We start from the raw sequence: 14440 nt of genomic DNA, 5'->3' as shown, positions 1-14440 counted from the left end.
CCGAGACTTCGCCGTAAACTCATCGTAACCCCATGACCTCCAAATTCCATCACCACCACAACATGGCAGACCCAGGCGATCTCTTCATCGACTTTGCAGACTTTCAAAATGCCGCTGAGGCTGAGACTATCTCCCCTGGTATTCTGCAGACATCAACAGCGCCCCCAAAAATCGGCAATCGCTTTTCATCCGAGTCTGTCAAGATTCTGAGGAATTGGTTCGCCGCGCATGAGAGGCATCCGTATCCTACCATCCAAGATGTCCAGGATCTTCAAGAGCAGACGAGTCTGAATAGACAGCAGGTCACGAATTGGTTTGCGAATGCGAGGAGGAGAGCAAAGGTCCATTCGTCTCGGCCGACATCGCCAATGTTTCGGAATGATGATTCGGGGAATTCTTCGGGGCATCACACGCCGATCGATACACCGCGGCGACGGGCGACTCCTGCGCCGTTTGAGCATATGAATCCGCTGCAGCGATGGGCGAATTCACCGCCGGAACATGAGGCTGCGACTGTTGATGACATCTCACGAGCTGTAGCTGCTTTCTCAACCCGGCAGGGAAGATCACGAAGTCATGGGTCGTCAATCAGCAGTAGAGGAACGTCAGTGTCAAGTCATGATTCTGGGTCGTACAGTTCTGCTCATTCAAAACAATCATCGACGTCCTTTGACATTTTCAAACGGCACAGTCGAAGGAGGCGTACAAAGATGAGAAAGGAAGTGAGGACGAATCTCCTCCAGGCACAGAATACATATCAGTGCACTTTCTGTACAGAAACCTTCAAGACAAAATACGATTGGCAGCGTCATGAAAAGTCTCTTCATTTATCGCTTGAGAATTGGGTCTGTTCGCCAAATGGACCGACAGCGATGCATCCAGAAGAGGGGCTTCTTTGTGTCTTCTGTGGCGTCAAGAACCCCGACAAAACGCATCTCGATGGACACAATCAGAGTGCATGCATCGAGCGACCGATTGAAGAGCGGACATATCATCGGAAGGACCATCTACAGCAGCATTTGAGACTAGTTCACATGTCTAAGTTTCTCAAATGGCCGATGGATGATTGGAAAGTCATGACGCAAGAGGTTAAATCGAGATGTGGATTCTGCGGTATCAATCTTACGACCTGGGCGAGCAGGGTTGATCATTTGGCAGACCATTTTAAAGCTGGGAGTACCATGGAGCACTGGAAGGGTGATTGGGGGTTTGAGGGCAAGGTCATTGAGAGGATCGACAATGCCATGCCTCCTTGTAAGTGCACGAGACGGATCAACAAGCTCTTTCTAACCTTTTTAGACCTCATTCACTACGAACGAAACTCGCCTCTTCCATTCGCAGCTACAAGAGGCCCAGCAGATACACCCACAAGTGCATACGAACTCATCAAGCTCGAACTAGAATACTACATGCGAAATCGCCATCAGTTTATAATGCCACCAGATCCCGAACTTCACTTTGAAGCATGTTCCGTGATCCTCGGCGCAGAAATATCCTCCCCCAACCAAGCGTCGTTATCCCCGTCTTGGCTATGGGACTTGTTCATGTCAGCTACCGAGATCGCCAACCAAGCTAAACTCCGACCAACGAAGCAATTAGCAGAGGGGAGATTGAGCCAGCTGAAGATCAATGGAAAGGGAAATATCTTTGAGAATTGCGAGCTGGAGGCGGCGCTGCAGCAGTACATGACTGCTCATACATCCATGGGGCATTTTCCAACAGATTCTGAACTGCAGCAGGAGGCGTGTAATGTCTTGAATCGGACGGAGACAGCATCTTCGCATCCGTCGAGGAGGTTTCTGGACTTTTTGATGAGGCTTGTTTGGAGTTCGACGGTTTGGCTGGAGCCGTTTCGTCAGAGGGCTGAGACTCTTGTGGCGTTGGCGAATGAGTCTGTGAATGATTCTTACTTTCTATGGGGTCAAACAGATACAGCTGTACCGTTGGATGCTTCGATGGAGCTGGACATGTTGCAGCCCTGGGTCGAGAATCGATCTCTTTCTCCAGAGGGAGTACCGGAAATACCAGCGATTTCTATGCACAGCACGCCAGAGTCGAGGGCACTTATACGAGATAAAGTACGAACACAGACGCCATTCTTTATCAACGACAACAACAGCTATCGTCGATTAAAGCGGGAACTCTCCCGATTCGTCATGACGACAATGTCTCCCAACAACCCCAACCGGCATATCCCCAGCGACGACGAATTAAAGTACCAAGCACGATGGATATTATACGATGAGTACGTTTCCCGATATGCAAATTTCATTGGCTAACAGAACAGTGACGATCCTTGGAACCAAACCCCCGTCGACAACGCAGAGTGGCTGCAAGAATTTAAACGAGATGTTGGACTTCCTACTTAGACACAGGACAAGCACCCATATCTCGAGCAACAGGCTCGCTCTCAATAGAAATGTCAAAGTCGAAAATGTCCATCGGTATGCCGAGAGTTGTGCACGCGTTGGGGATGTCGACTATTCCTGCGATGGCGCCGCGGATGGGCGCGCAGGAGAGTAAGAGGTAGATTTGCTCTCCCGAGTAGCCTACATTGTCAGTGGAGTTCTCTGTGTGTGAAGGTGACGTACCGAATTGTTTGAGGTATTCGATTGCGCGGAGACATGACTGTCTGTAAGCTATGGTTGCATCCATGAAATGCTGCTTTCCGTTCTCGTCGACGGAGAAGCCCTCAAAGATGAGGTAGCGTGAGGGACTAAAGGTAGGGCCCATGTCGCCTGGTCTGTACACCGGACTCTTGAGGCCTCGAGACTTCATGCCGCCTTTGATGAGATCAAACTTGATCGTGATGATGCCAGCCTAAATTGTCAGACAGTAGTCAACGTGAATGTGTCGAGACTCACCATTTCAATGGCACCGCAGAAACTAATCTCGCCATCGCCCTGACTAAAATGGAGATCTCCAACAGAAAACTTTGCTCCCTCAACATGAACGGGAAGATACGTCGTAGATCCACGGGAAATGTTATTAATGTCACAATTTCCTCCATGTTCAGGTCGACCAGGTATAGTCCTCGCTCCCTCCTTCGCAATCTTTGCCAAAACATCACCTGTAGCCTTTCCACCGTGTGCATTAATCTCATTCGGCGGTTGAGCCACAATCTTGGTAGAATCAGCCATTGACGAAACGAGCTCTGCCTCTCGACGGTTCCACTCTGCGAGAATCTCAGCGGATGGGGCACAGCCTAGGATTCCGGGGTGGATCAGGCCGGGGAAGCGGACGCCGGGAATATGACGGCTTGAGCAGTAGACGCCGTCGAAATCCCAGATTGCTTTGGCGGCGGTGGGGTAGTGTTCGTCGAGAAAGCCACCGCCATTCTCTTTGGCGAATATTCCGGTGAAGCCCCAGGGTGAATGGTCAAAGGGTTGGACGTCGGTTATGTTGACGACGAGGAGATCGCCAGGTTGGCTACCTTTGATGTCGAATGGGCCGGTGAGATAGTGGATTTTAGTTAGGTCAACATCGCGAACATCGTCTGCGCTGTCATTGTTGCCGATTTGACCGCCTGTCCAGTCGAGACACTCAATCTTGACTGTCTCTCCTGGTTCAACGGTTGCAATACTCGGGACTACAAATTAGCGATCTGTCAATTGAGTTAGTGGAGGCATACCATCTGGATGCCATCTGTTGTGGAGATGGGGCTGCTCGGAGGCAGGTTTGTCAAAGGACACGGATTGAGCTGTACGGATCTTGCCAGGCATTGTATTGATTTTTGATGAGATGATACAAATAGTGTCTTTCAATTGTCTCAATTGTATCTTCTTATAATAGTGATAGTGTAGTTGATAGATAAGACTATCTCGCCGCACGCCTCCGCATCTCCGCACGAGATAAGATGATAAGCTCGTCTTGTGACATTCCTGATAAAGCAGGTGGTTGCATTGTCACCCAAGGGCGAAACCCCGCGATTAGCATGACGCTGGTACAGTCTGGACACTGTACGCCGCAGCCGTATCGAGATTGGTATATGAGATGGGGGTGTCCTCGGCAGATGAGGGTGTCGAGCAGCAACCATGGACGTCAAGACTTTTTCCCTCGGAGACTTTGAGCTTCAGAATGGCAAGGTTTTGCCAGATGCGGTGATTGCGTACAAGACTTTTGGCGAGGCTGGACTTCCGGCTGTGCTTTATCCGAGTTGGTTCTCGGGTGCGATATCCGACAATGAGTGGCTTGTTGGGAAGGACAAGACTCTTGATCCGGGGAGGTACTTTATTATCATAACGGCTCTTTTTGGGAATGGGCAGTCTACGAGTCCGTCAAACTCGGATATCAGTCCGTTCCCTGATGTTTCGTTCTACGACAATGTCAGGGCCCAGCATCAATTGATGGGCCATCTTGGAGTGAAGCATCTCAGGGCTGTTTTGGGTTGGTCAATGGGTGCGGCTCAGACATTTCAATGGGCTACGCAATATCCCGACTTTATGGACATTTGTGTTCCCTTCTGCGGATCAGCCAAGACATCTCTGCACAACCAAGTCTTTCTCGAAGGCGTCAAGTCAGCGCTCCTCGCAGCAAAGGGATGCACATCTGCAGGAAGTATCCAAGGACGCGTCGAAACCACAGACAGAAAATGGACCGAGAAAGAGAAAGACGTTGGCTTGAAGGCTTTTGGGAGGGGTTACGCAGGCTGGGGTTTCTCGCAGGCGTTCTACCGACATGAATTGTTCAAGAAGCATTACGGTGCTGCAGATCTTGAAGAGTTTATGAAGAGTTTCTGGGAGAAGTGGGCGCTTAGCAAAGACCCTGAGAATCTACTCGTGATGCTTCATACGTGGCAGGCGGGAGATGTGAGTAGACAGGAACCGTATAATGGGGATTTTGAGAAGGCGATGAAGGCTATCAAGGCGAGGATCTTGGTTCTTCCCAGCAAGACGGATCTCTACTTTCCGTGAGTAGCCCGTGGTGTTATGGATGGTGTTGATGCTGACTTTTTAGGCCCGAGGACTCAGAGTATGAGGTTCAGTGCATGGGAGACAATGCGAGTCTGGATGTTTATCCTTCTATTTGGGGACATTGGGCTGGTGGACCGCCTGGGAACATGGAGGATGTGAAATGGTTGGATGAGAGATTGAGAAAGGTCTTTGATGAGGCTCCTCGTAGAGATGTCAGTTGAGCGTACAGTCAATTGCAGTTTTATATGTCATTCAGTCATTTAATTTAATTGCACTATATCCAGACCGAGTTTCCGTTCAAAGTTTGCCTCATTGTGTGCAAGCTACGTAGATAAGCTGGCCAAGATTGAGCAATCATCCCAGCTCCATTCAGTCCACTCCTTGGGTCGAAGGGAGACTGACCCCCAAGATCTCTCGTGCTGGAGGGATACAGCACATTCTTTGACAATACTTCGGGGCCCGGGATCAACAAGTCTCCGTATCGGCATCCTCATCTCCCATAGATAACACCCCAATTGACCAATAACTACAATCCCGAAATCACTTATATCTATGTCAAACTAAGGCGCACCCTGATAGCCTCCGACACTGTACATAATGTTATCAATAAAACGTCAATTACTCGTCTATCTCCCGTGTTACCCCAGCTTGTCAGATTAAGGCGTTGACTAGCTTGTCAATCTAGGGCGGATGTCACGACAAGGCGGTGCTCCACCCATCCACCACTGATTGCCGAGAGTTTGGGACAAACTATCTTTGATCATATGAACATGTTATACCGATCTCGTGATCTCTTGAAATTCTTTCATGGGCTCGTTGGAGTTATTGTTGTGTAAGAGATTAGCCAAGTTGCGGTGAACCACGCGTACGAGTCGAGAATACTCTTGGTGTCAATCGTTCTAGAAACTAGATATCGCGGGGTATGTGGATTCAACACGGGCCCAGCTCCGGGCGTACCGTTAGTTCGGAATCCCCACGATACCATTATCAATACTATCTCTCAGATTGGCAGCTATCAAGCCATCAGACTAAAACCGGTCAGGGTATCATCGGTTGCTTGTCATTGTTCACAAAGGGCGAAGGCCGGAAGGCTTCCGGCCACGATAGTAATTCCGGCCTCAATGTATATAGACGCCAAGTCTCCCATACTCAAATCATCAATTCAAGCCAGTCAATTTAAATCATCACAAAATGTCTGCTGCAAACACCCTCTTCCCATACCTCCGAAAGGACCCCTCTGAACTACCAGAGGGCGAGGATCCTTTCACCATCACAACTCGCACAGGATATCTGCCTTTCTCACTTCCTTTGAAGAAACTCCCTTCTCAATTTGATCCTGTTTCAAACCTTCTTGACGAAATCCCGATCCTCAAGGAAGATGGCACCCCAGGTTTGCTGGCGACTTTTGCTCTTGGGCCTCTCATCGACAGTGGAGCTCTCCCTGATTTGACCTCTGAGATTGATAATCTCGTTGTTCCTGGGACGGACAAGAGAGATATGGCTGCTATTACTGCTGCATTTAGAGATTACAGCTTCATTGCTTCTTCCTATCTCCTTGAACCTTGTTGGGAGACTTATAGCAAGAGTGATGATGGCGGTTACGGACTTGGACGCCAGACACTTCCCAAGTGTATCGCTGGACCTCTTGTCAAGTGTGCCGAGATGTAAGTTTACCACTCAATCCAATTGACCTCGCTGACCCAGACCTAGTCTCGACATCCCCGCATTCATGTCTTATGCCGCTTCCTACGCCCTCTACAACTACTGGCTCGTTCATCCTGAGCAAGGACACGATGACTACGATAACATCCGTCTCGTCCGCGCTTTCGAAAAAGGTCTCGACCCCAAGTCTTCAGAGGCTGGTTTCATCCTCACTCACATTCACATGGTCGCTCAGACCGGCGGCCTGATTGAAGGCGCTGTTGATCTGCTGGCCGCTGTTGAGAAAGACAACAGCACTGCCAAGATTGCAGAGGCAAAGGCTAGCTTGGAACTCATCCTCAATGCCATGCAGATCATTGAGACAAACATGGAGGGCATGTGGAGTCAATCCCTCCCCAAAGACTACATGACCTACCGAACGTTCATCTACGGCATCACCAAGCAGTCCATGTTCCCTGATGGTGTTGTCTACGAGGGCCAATACGACGACAAGCCTCAATTCTTCCGGGGAGAATCCGGTGCCAACGATGCCATCATTCCTCTTCTCGATCACATCTGCGAGATCCCCATGCCCAAGAACCCATTGACCGACATCCTCATCGAGTTCAGAGAGTATCGACCCAAGCCTCACCGCGCATTCCTCAAGTATGTCCGCGAAACAGCGTCCGAAGTCGGTGTCCGTGATTTCCTCACCAAATCCGGCGATCACGGTCTCGCAGTTCTGTACCTTCGCGTCCTCGATCACATTCGAAGCTTCCGATGGCGACACTGGATGTTTACTCGCGAGTACATCATCAAGCATACTCTTCATCCTACAGCTACAGGCGGAAGTCCGATCATTACTTGGCTTCCTAACCAGCTCACTGCTGTTATGGACTTGATGGAGGAGGTTGCAAAGGGATCCGGTCTCTGGGCAGTTTTGGAGGAGGGGGTTTGGAGTGGTGGGGGATCTTTGACTCATGAGGACTATATCCTGGTCAAGAAGATTATGGATAATGTTGTCACCAAGAAGGCTCAGTTGAAGAAGGAGGTTGACAAGTATTGCCAGGATCGGGGTGTTTAATAGCATGCTACATAATTAATGACTATTTGCTTCATTCGTGTCCTGGCCTATCATGACTTCAACCGACACCCTTATCACGTTCTATGTATTTGTAATGAACAGCTCACTTGATTCACTGATTTACTAGTGAGAAGCCAGATGACTACTCTGTGCACGGGTATCATCAGTCAGTTCGTAGCTTGGGCCAAGACTCGGCATCAAGGGTCTTTCGCCGAGACTTATCTTATCATCCCATTGACCAATCGAACGATTACATTTGCGCACCAATCACAATTCGTCGCAAATTTATCCAGATCAAGTGACGTCAACATCTGATGCAGAAAATTTTGATCAACATCCAATTCCGGCAACTCCGAGGTCCAATAACTGAGTCATAATATTGTACTATTCATTGCACTATTCATAATGCTATCGCTAAATCCATCCTCGCTTAAGCAATTGGTTCACAAGTAAAAACACCTCGGACTTCGCCGTGACGGAACTTGAGGATCTGGAAATGTTAGCGAGGTCGGTGCAGAATGACTAGGGTAACTCACAATATCATCAATGGAAGCATATGTTCCACCAACGAGAACAATCATGCCGATAATGAAAATGAGTCCATTGGCAATGGATAGAAGGAGGTTCTCCTTTGAGTGCCAAGGTCCCTTTCGAATGAGCATGAACCACATGATAGAGGGGAAGTAAAATGTGAAGCCCGAAATGAACAGGGATGAAGAAATGGACAAGAGATCATTGAAGAAGGGAATGGCCTCGGCAATGATGAACGCCACAACAGTGATGACAGTGACAAGGGTCAACCAGGTGATCCATCCCATCTTGGTGTTGATGTAGCGGATGATTGAGTTCTTGAACATACGTCCGTGGATATAACGGGCGACGACTGTGGTGTTGATAGATCCAGAGATGAAGATGACGGGAAGAGCGACACCAAAGGCGATCTTGGAGATGGTGGGACCAGCAGACAGAAGAGCAGGCGACTTGACCTCGGAACCGACAAAGGCATAAATGAGGGCGCCAGTAAGAGTATAGATACCAATCTCAATCAGACCAAGAGCCCAGATTGACTTGACATAGTCACGAGGAGTATGCATCTCATCCATGAAGCTGAACTGGCAGACAGCAAAGGAGTAGGCGAAAACAATGTTGGTGATGGCGATGAAAGCGTCGGTGAAGCTAAGGTTGTCCTTGGGCCAAGCAGACCAGTCAACAGAAGACATGCCGCCTACTGAGTCACCGGCCTGGACACCAGTTGCGATGATGGTGATGGCGACAGCGATGGAAATGGAGACAAAGTCGATGTAACCAAGGATAGCAACCTCTGCGAATGAGGGAGGAATAGCGACGATGAGGAGGATGATGGCAGAGACGACACCAAAGACGACAGAGCATGCTCCATTGTTGGTGAGGTTCAGGAAGGCGATTGTTCCGGTGAGACAGTGAGATCCAACGAGGAAGATGAGCTGAAGAGCAAACATGACGCCAACCAGCTATTCAAGTCAGTATACATCAATCAAGCATTTGGGAGTACTAACCTCGTAACCAAACTTGCCAAACATGAGTCTACCAGCATCGGCATAGTGAGAAACCTCAGGAAAAGCAAGCTTGACCTGACCAACGACGTGCGATGTGTAGATGGCGACGAAACCAAGACCGACGGTGAGAATAACACCAGCGACCATGCCGAGGGTGGCAAAGGCGGAGGGCAGAGATAGACAGCCGAGAGCGATGGCCTCGACGATCAGTACAACTGTCAATCGCTTCCAACCGAGACGATGGAAGTGTGCGTTGCCCTCGGCGGCTTTTTGCTTCTCCATGTCGTTGATCTCGGCGACTTCGCCGGTTCGTGTGTCAAACATGTCTGGTACTGATTCTCGACGGCTCTTTTTCGAGTCTGTTGGAGCCGTTGGGGCTGTGTTTATTTGGTCCATGGTGTGTGTATGATGTAAGTATATGTATAAGTGTATGTATAAGTATATGTAGTGGTGATGTAAGGATATGTGTATGAGTATAAGTATAAGTATAAGTGTAATTGGTGTCTAGTCGGATGAGTATGAGGAGAGGCAGAGAGGACAGACAAGAGGGAACACGTCTATTATAAAGACAGATAAGCAGACACCGAGAATGAGGCCGATCTCTGTAGTCTACCAGCCAGTGGGTCGAGATAGTCCCACCATTCTTCGGAGGCGACCTACGAATCTGAACCATAAACCCACGAACCCTGTTTCTCTTACATGTCGAATTCCCTCACCAGAACCTAATACCCCAGACCCCAGACTCCCTCAAAAACAGACTCGTCCTCTCTCTCCTCCCAAAAGCTCTCACGGTGCCGAAACTCCGTGTCATGAGGCTCGAGCTCGTGTGCAGTTGCAATGTCGCGCCTACAGTGGATCACCAAAACCTTTCGATTACCTAAAGTGGATCGCAACAGAGCCTCTTGCTTGGCTGCAGCCATGTTTGCATTAGTCAATAAAACTCTCCGTCCTCTACGTATTACCAAATTTTACAATCATCGCGGGCCCCAGGACTCTCCCCAGAGATTTACTCCGCAAAGGGGAGAGATTAAGTTGAGGAGAGAATGGGTTCTTTTACGTACGAAGAATTGTTAAGAATGCGGAGCAGCCGGTAGACGCTGAAGCAGATTCATCGGGAGTCGCGGCGGGAATAGTCACGGGCTTGTCACCGGCATTTCTCTGCCAAGTCGGATCCGTGGCTGTTTATCGCACGAGTGTCATACATACCGCATCCGAAAAATCTGCAAAAATGGCTTGGCTTGACCTCAAGTGCGCGGGAAAAAATCTGCCGCCCGTCGAAATGTTCTCGAAGGTGTACTAGTCAGGGGTGGCGATTGGAGGTATGGGGAATGATAAAAGCTTGCAGGGGACGCCAAGCATTGACCACTGAGTCTTTTTTATTTCGTGGCCTCGAGATAGCGCATGTCGATGTGATTTGAAGGAGCTTAATGCATGGGAAGTGTATGGTACGATACTAGGTGGGATATTCTGGCTCGAGCGTGAGGTTTCGGGGCACTGAGGTATTTGGTGATCGAGGCGCGGTTAAGTCACTTGACTTGGGGGGATGATCTAGCCGCTAATACGATGAACACGCGCTGTAATGCCTGATAAAAATAGGCGACTATACTGACCATCACGCCGTCAGTCAGTTACCTCACTCACTGTCATTCACTGTCATTCTACTGCCTGCAACGTCTTCATCTCCGCGAAACACTGGCTTCGGTATTCGGTGTTCACAGTGATCAGTGCATTCGCATCGCCTATCTAACAGGCCTATCTTGATAAACTCCATGTCTACCAGATTAAAATCCGTCATTAAAACAGAACCCATTGGTCATGGCGGACCGCATTGGTCGACAAAGTATTTCTCTCGTAATGCTGTGGAGTTGCTGGCCCACTGAAACCAGCGATCTGTGATGTGATTCCTATTTCTAATGGAATCCCCGAGTCAAGGCATCCGTAAACGGCCGACCCCGAGTGCACGGAGCTGAGGAGTATCGTGAGAGAGTTCTAGACTTGGAGTTGGAGTTTATTTGTACGTGAGAGATTGGGGTTTTGGAGAGGGGAGAGGCAGACGAGCTAGAGAGGGTATTCCGTAAGGGCCGGCAGTTAACGGGTGAAATTGGGCTAAAAAGTTAGTTTATGCAGGATGGACTAGAATAGTAATGAGAATGCCGATCACCTGACTCTGACGTAGGAGAGTATAGGGTAATTCAGCCTGTTTAATTGTGTTGTCGCGATGTAGACAGTCGCGTAGTTTATGGGGTAATTCCTAAGTCTGACCTTGGTGTTCCCTCCGGGGGCTCCTAGCGGAGGGCTGTTCCTCGCTGCGCTCGCGTGAAATTGTGATATATGGAATAAGTCCTCAATCGTCGAGCGGGCCTCAAATACGTACAAAATACTGGCTTATGAAACAGATGACGTTGACGTCTCGTTGGTGCTGACTCGACCAAATCACCATCTTACCCTACATTTCAGAACACAATCCGGAGGTTGAAGCTGTGTCCCTTGTTCAGTAGTGTCTCTGCCAGCTCAATGTTCTTAACTCCGGGGTAAATCCTCTAACAATTTCGTCATTCCCGCTGATGTAAGATCCACGGCCGCTATCGGCAGCGACGGCTTCAATGCGGCTCGTTTGCAACGACCGGGGATTTCCCCAAAGAGATCTTGGTAGCAGTCTGACTGGTTTTGTCCAATTGCGTGTTGCTAGTGTGATTTAATTGATTACATCGCAGTGATCGCTTCACGGTTAATTGCGACGCGACCCTGAACTACCAATGACGCGTTACATGCATCCTTCACGCTTACAAAGATCATGACTTCAACCATAAGCTCACTCATCCGCACTCGAAGTCTGACCCAGACCAATTCAACGGTCTGCATCTAATCTTGGCGACATGCAGACTGTGGACACGGCACATTCCAAGCTTTCAGCTACACAGTGGATCTGGGGAACCTGGGGCAACAGTCATGACAAACAATTACTATTAATAAATCTAACTCTATCGGATAATGCTCGCCTGGATATCTTTTCATCTCTCATCAAACTGGAGCATCCCGAAAACGCCAAACTAGCCCAAAGCAACACTAACGAAAGTTTCCTAGACATCGGGTGTTCCCATAACCACTTGCACTGGAACTGTCAAGTCCAACTTGACATCGCCCTCCAAAACGACCTTGACCGTGTATGCTCGTGAGATAATACAGGAGTGAAATGTTGGGACAAACATCTTATCGGCTGTAGGCAGCTTGAACGGAATTTCGACTGTAGCTGTATGAAAGACGGGCGAATCCTTGGTGCTAGCCATGTCGACATTCTGAGTCCATTGGACCTTGGGGGAGGCTTTTGGGAGGGATACTGAGAATGGATATCCAAAGTTTGCAATTGAAGATCCTTGTGTTGGTAGGTTCATCATCGGTTGATCGCGGAACCAAGTATGAGACTGAATCTTGAGAGAAGCAGATGCGAATTGTGGGGGAATCACATCAGCGGCAGAAGGTTCAAAAGTAAGGCTGATGGGAATTGAGGAGCCGCTAGCTTCGTAACCCTCTTTGGTGAGATGGATAGCAGCTGGTTGAGCCGCCACTGCGGAGATTCTGCCCTGTGAAGCAGAAAAGATGTTCTTCTTGACCTTCTTGGACCTCTCAATCTTGTATAAATCGTCTCGTTCGGTGATGTTCAGAGGAGGCTCTTCGAAAGATGTCGGCATGACGTTGATGGTATGGGAGTTGCCGAGAGTAATGTTGAATCCTTGCTTAGCTCGCGTGAGTACATAGGCTTTGATGCTATATGTCACTCGTGCCATATCAGGTGCCATGTCGTCTTTTTCCCAGCCGCCGAGAGTGGGAGGCAGTGCCATGTGTCGTTCCCAGACATCTTCCGAGGCGGTCTTGTGGGTACATGCTTTGGAAGAGAGATGGGCTGGGATGTTGAAGATGAAGGGGAATGTATAAGTGACGCCAGCTTCAAGGACATCGTTAGGATACTCGTCGATGGGCATCTCAAGGCGAAGGAATCGATGAGATGTCATGTGCGTCATGTCAGGACCATCCCTCCGCGTCTCGCTAAGTCCATCGAGAGAAATATCAAGTCGATCGTAGCGAGTGTTTCTAGCAGGCGTGATGTTGACGACACCAGAGACTTCAGAGTTGGTGGTGTACACCTTTGAGTTGAAGTGGCCATTGATGAGGATCTGGACTTCTGGTTTCTTTGTCATTTTTCCTTTCAGAGTTGATGCCAGTGCATGTGCTGAGCCCCAAGGATGAATGCTTCCGTTTCGATGGATGCCGAGATGTTCATACTCTGGGGGAGAGGCAGGCAGTTTTGTGACCTGAACGTCAACAAACGACGGAACCTTGGCTGCCATTGTAGCTGATGGAGTTCAGAGTTTCAAGCAAAGTCAAGTGAAGCTCAGTGATGAAGATTATTTGACCAAAATCCAACTCAGCTGACCCCCCAGGATTTATATCTCTGTCTCTGCTCCTCTGCGCCCTGTTGTGATTGACCCATTGACTGATCCATCCATCCATACCATCCCTAGCTTGTTGACATGTTGTAGGGCGCATGTAAAAAAAAGGTGACATCCGATCCGACCCCGGCCTGGAAATAGATCATGGCGTAGTCATTTTTAAGCGGAAATTTTAAGCCGTGTAGAGCTAAGCTTATTTTTCGTCATTTCGAGGACGTGCTTACACCCGTTTATCCGATTGATAAGTTTGTAGACATGTTGATCTTGGGCTTTGGATTTGGAGATTTGGAGATGGACCCACTGCAGATGTTCTGTAGATGTCCACTGGGGATTTACGGCGGGTCTTGTACGTAAAAATCGAGTGATGAGAAGTTTTCTATGACATTCCTCTGCCTCTGTTCTACTCTGCTCGCTCTGTGACTGTCAAACTGTTCTGTTACTGTCTAGCTGTCTGTCCCTCATTGACTTTGCCCTTGTTTCTCATCTCACATTTGTCAGATTCATCATCTATACCCCGTCTTACGGCTGAATCCGACGTCGGCAGAAATAGCACGGCTTGACAATTCGAGTCACAGCCAGCAAAAAAAGCCACAGATTTACGCGAGACCAGACTATTTTCCTCGGGTGACCCTCCGAGACCATCACGGTAAGTTTTGACGGCATTCTCCATTATTAATCAACCACCTTGTCATGTCGACCGCGCCCTGTGAAGAGTCACTGTCAGGACAAGGTGTAACGCCCTTCGTGTCAATGTATGAGAAAAGGTATGGCGCAATATGAGAGTGTTAGTTCGATAGCAATAATTAAATGGCGGTATCA

General features: G+C 48.9%; 6 protein-coding genes across 6 annotated transcripts; 3 read left to right on the top strand and 3 right to left on the bottom strand.

Annotated features, from left to right (window-relative positions):
* Window positions 1-62: 62 nt before the first annotated feature.
* FPRO_10272 (uncharacterized protein) lies at window positions 63-2279 on the top strand (the record flags this gene model as incomplete). The annotated part of the gene is made up of 2 exons (XM_031231217.1): window positions 63-1254; window positions 1300-2279. 2 exons carry the CDS (start codon window positions 63-65, stop codon window positions 2277-2279), a joined length of 2172 nt encoding a protein of 723 aa, XP_031081276.1.
* Window positions 2280-2361: 82 nt separating this feature from the next.
* Window positions 2362-3722, bottom strand: FPRO_10271 (putative formamidase; the record flags this gene model as incomplete). The annotated part of the gene is made up of 4 exons (XM_031231215.1): window positions 2362-2549; window positions 2592-2820; window positions 2865-3589; window positions 3632-3722. The coding sequence occupies 4 exons, from the start codon at window positions 3720-3722 to the stop codon at window positions 2362-2364; spliced, it is 1233 nt and encodes a 410-aa protein (XP_031081275.1).
* Window positions 3723-4034: 312 nt separating this feature from the next.
* Window positions 4035-5134, top strand: FPRO_10270 (uncharacterized protein; the record flags this gene model as incomplete). The annotated part of the gene is made up of 2 exons (XM_031231214.1): window positions 4035-4909; window positions 4957-5134. 2 exons carry the CDS (start codon window positions 4035-4037, stop codon window positions 5132-5134), a joined length of 1053 nt encoding a protein of 350 aa, XP_031081274.1.
* Window positions 5135-6104: 970 nt separating this feature from the next.
* Window positions 6105-7638, top strand: FPRO_10269 (uncharacterized protein; the record flags this gene model as incomplete). Its single annotated transcript, XM_031231213.1, has 2 exons — window positions 6105-6577; window positions 6624-7638. The coding sequence occupies 2 exons, from the start codon at window positions 6105-6107 to the stop codon at window positions 7636-7638; spliced, it is 1488 nt and encodes a 495-aa protein (XP_031081273.1).
* Window positions 7639-8068: 430 nt separating this feature from the next.
* Window positions 8069-9569, bottom strand: FPRO_10268 (putative neutral amino acid permease; the record flags this gene model as incomplete). Its single annotated transcript, XM_031231212.1, has 3 exons — window positions 8069-8128; window positions 8175-9128; window positions 9174-9569. 3 exons carry the CDS (start codon window positions 9567-9569, stop codon window positions 8069-8071), a joined length of 1410 nt encoding a protein of 469 aa, XP_031081272.1.
* A 2684-nt stretch (window positions 9570-12253) lies between these two features.
* Window positions 12254-13519, bottom strand: FPRO_10267 (uncharacterized protein; the record flags this gene model as incomplete). Its single annotated transcript, XM_031231211.1, has 1 exon — window positions 12254-13519. The coding sequence occupies one exon, from the start codon at window positions 13517-13519 to the stop codon at window positions 12254-12256; it is 1266 nt and encodes a 421-aa protein (XP_031081271.1).
* Between the last annotated feature and the right edge of the window lie 921 nt (window positions 13520-14440).

The sequence above is a fragment of the Fusarium proliferatum genome (assembly GCF_900067095.1).
Source record: "Fusarium proliferatum ET1 genome assembly, contig: FPRO_scaffold005, whole genome shotgun sequence".
Taxonomy (NCBI): Eukaryota; Fungi; Ascomycota; class Sordariomycetes; order Hypocreales; family Nectriaceae; genus Fusarium; species Fusarium proliferatum.
This window is presented reverse-complemented; position numbering and strand designations above follow the sequence as displayed.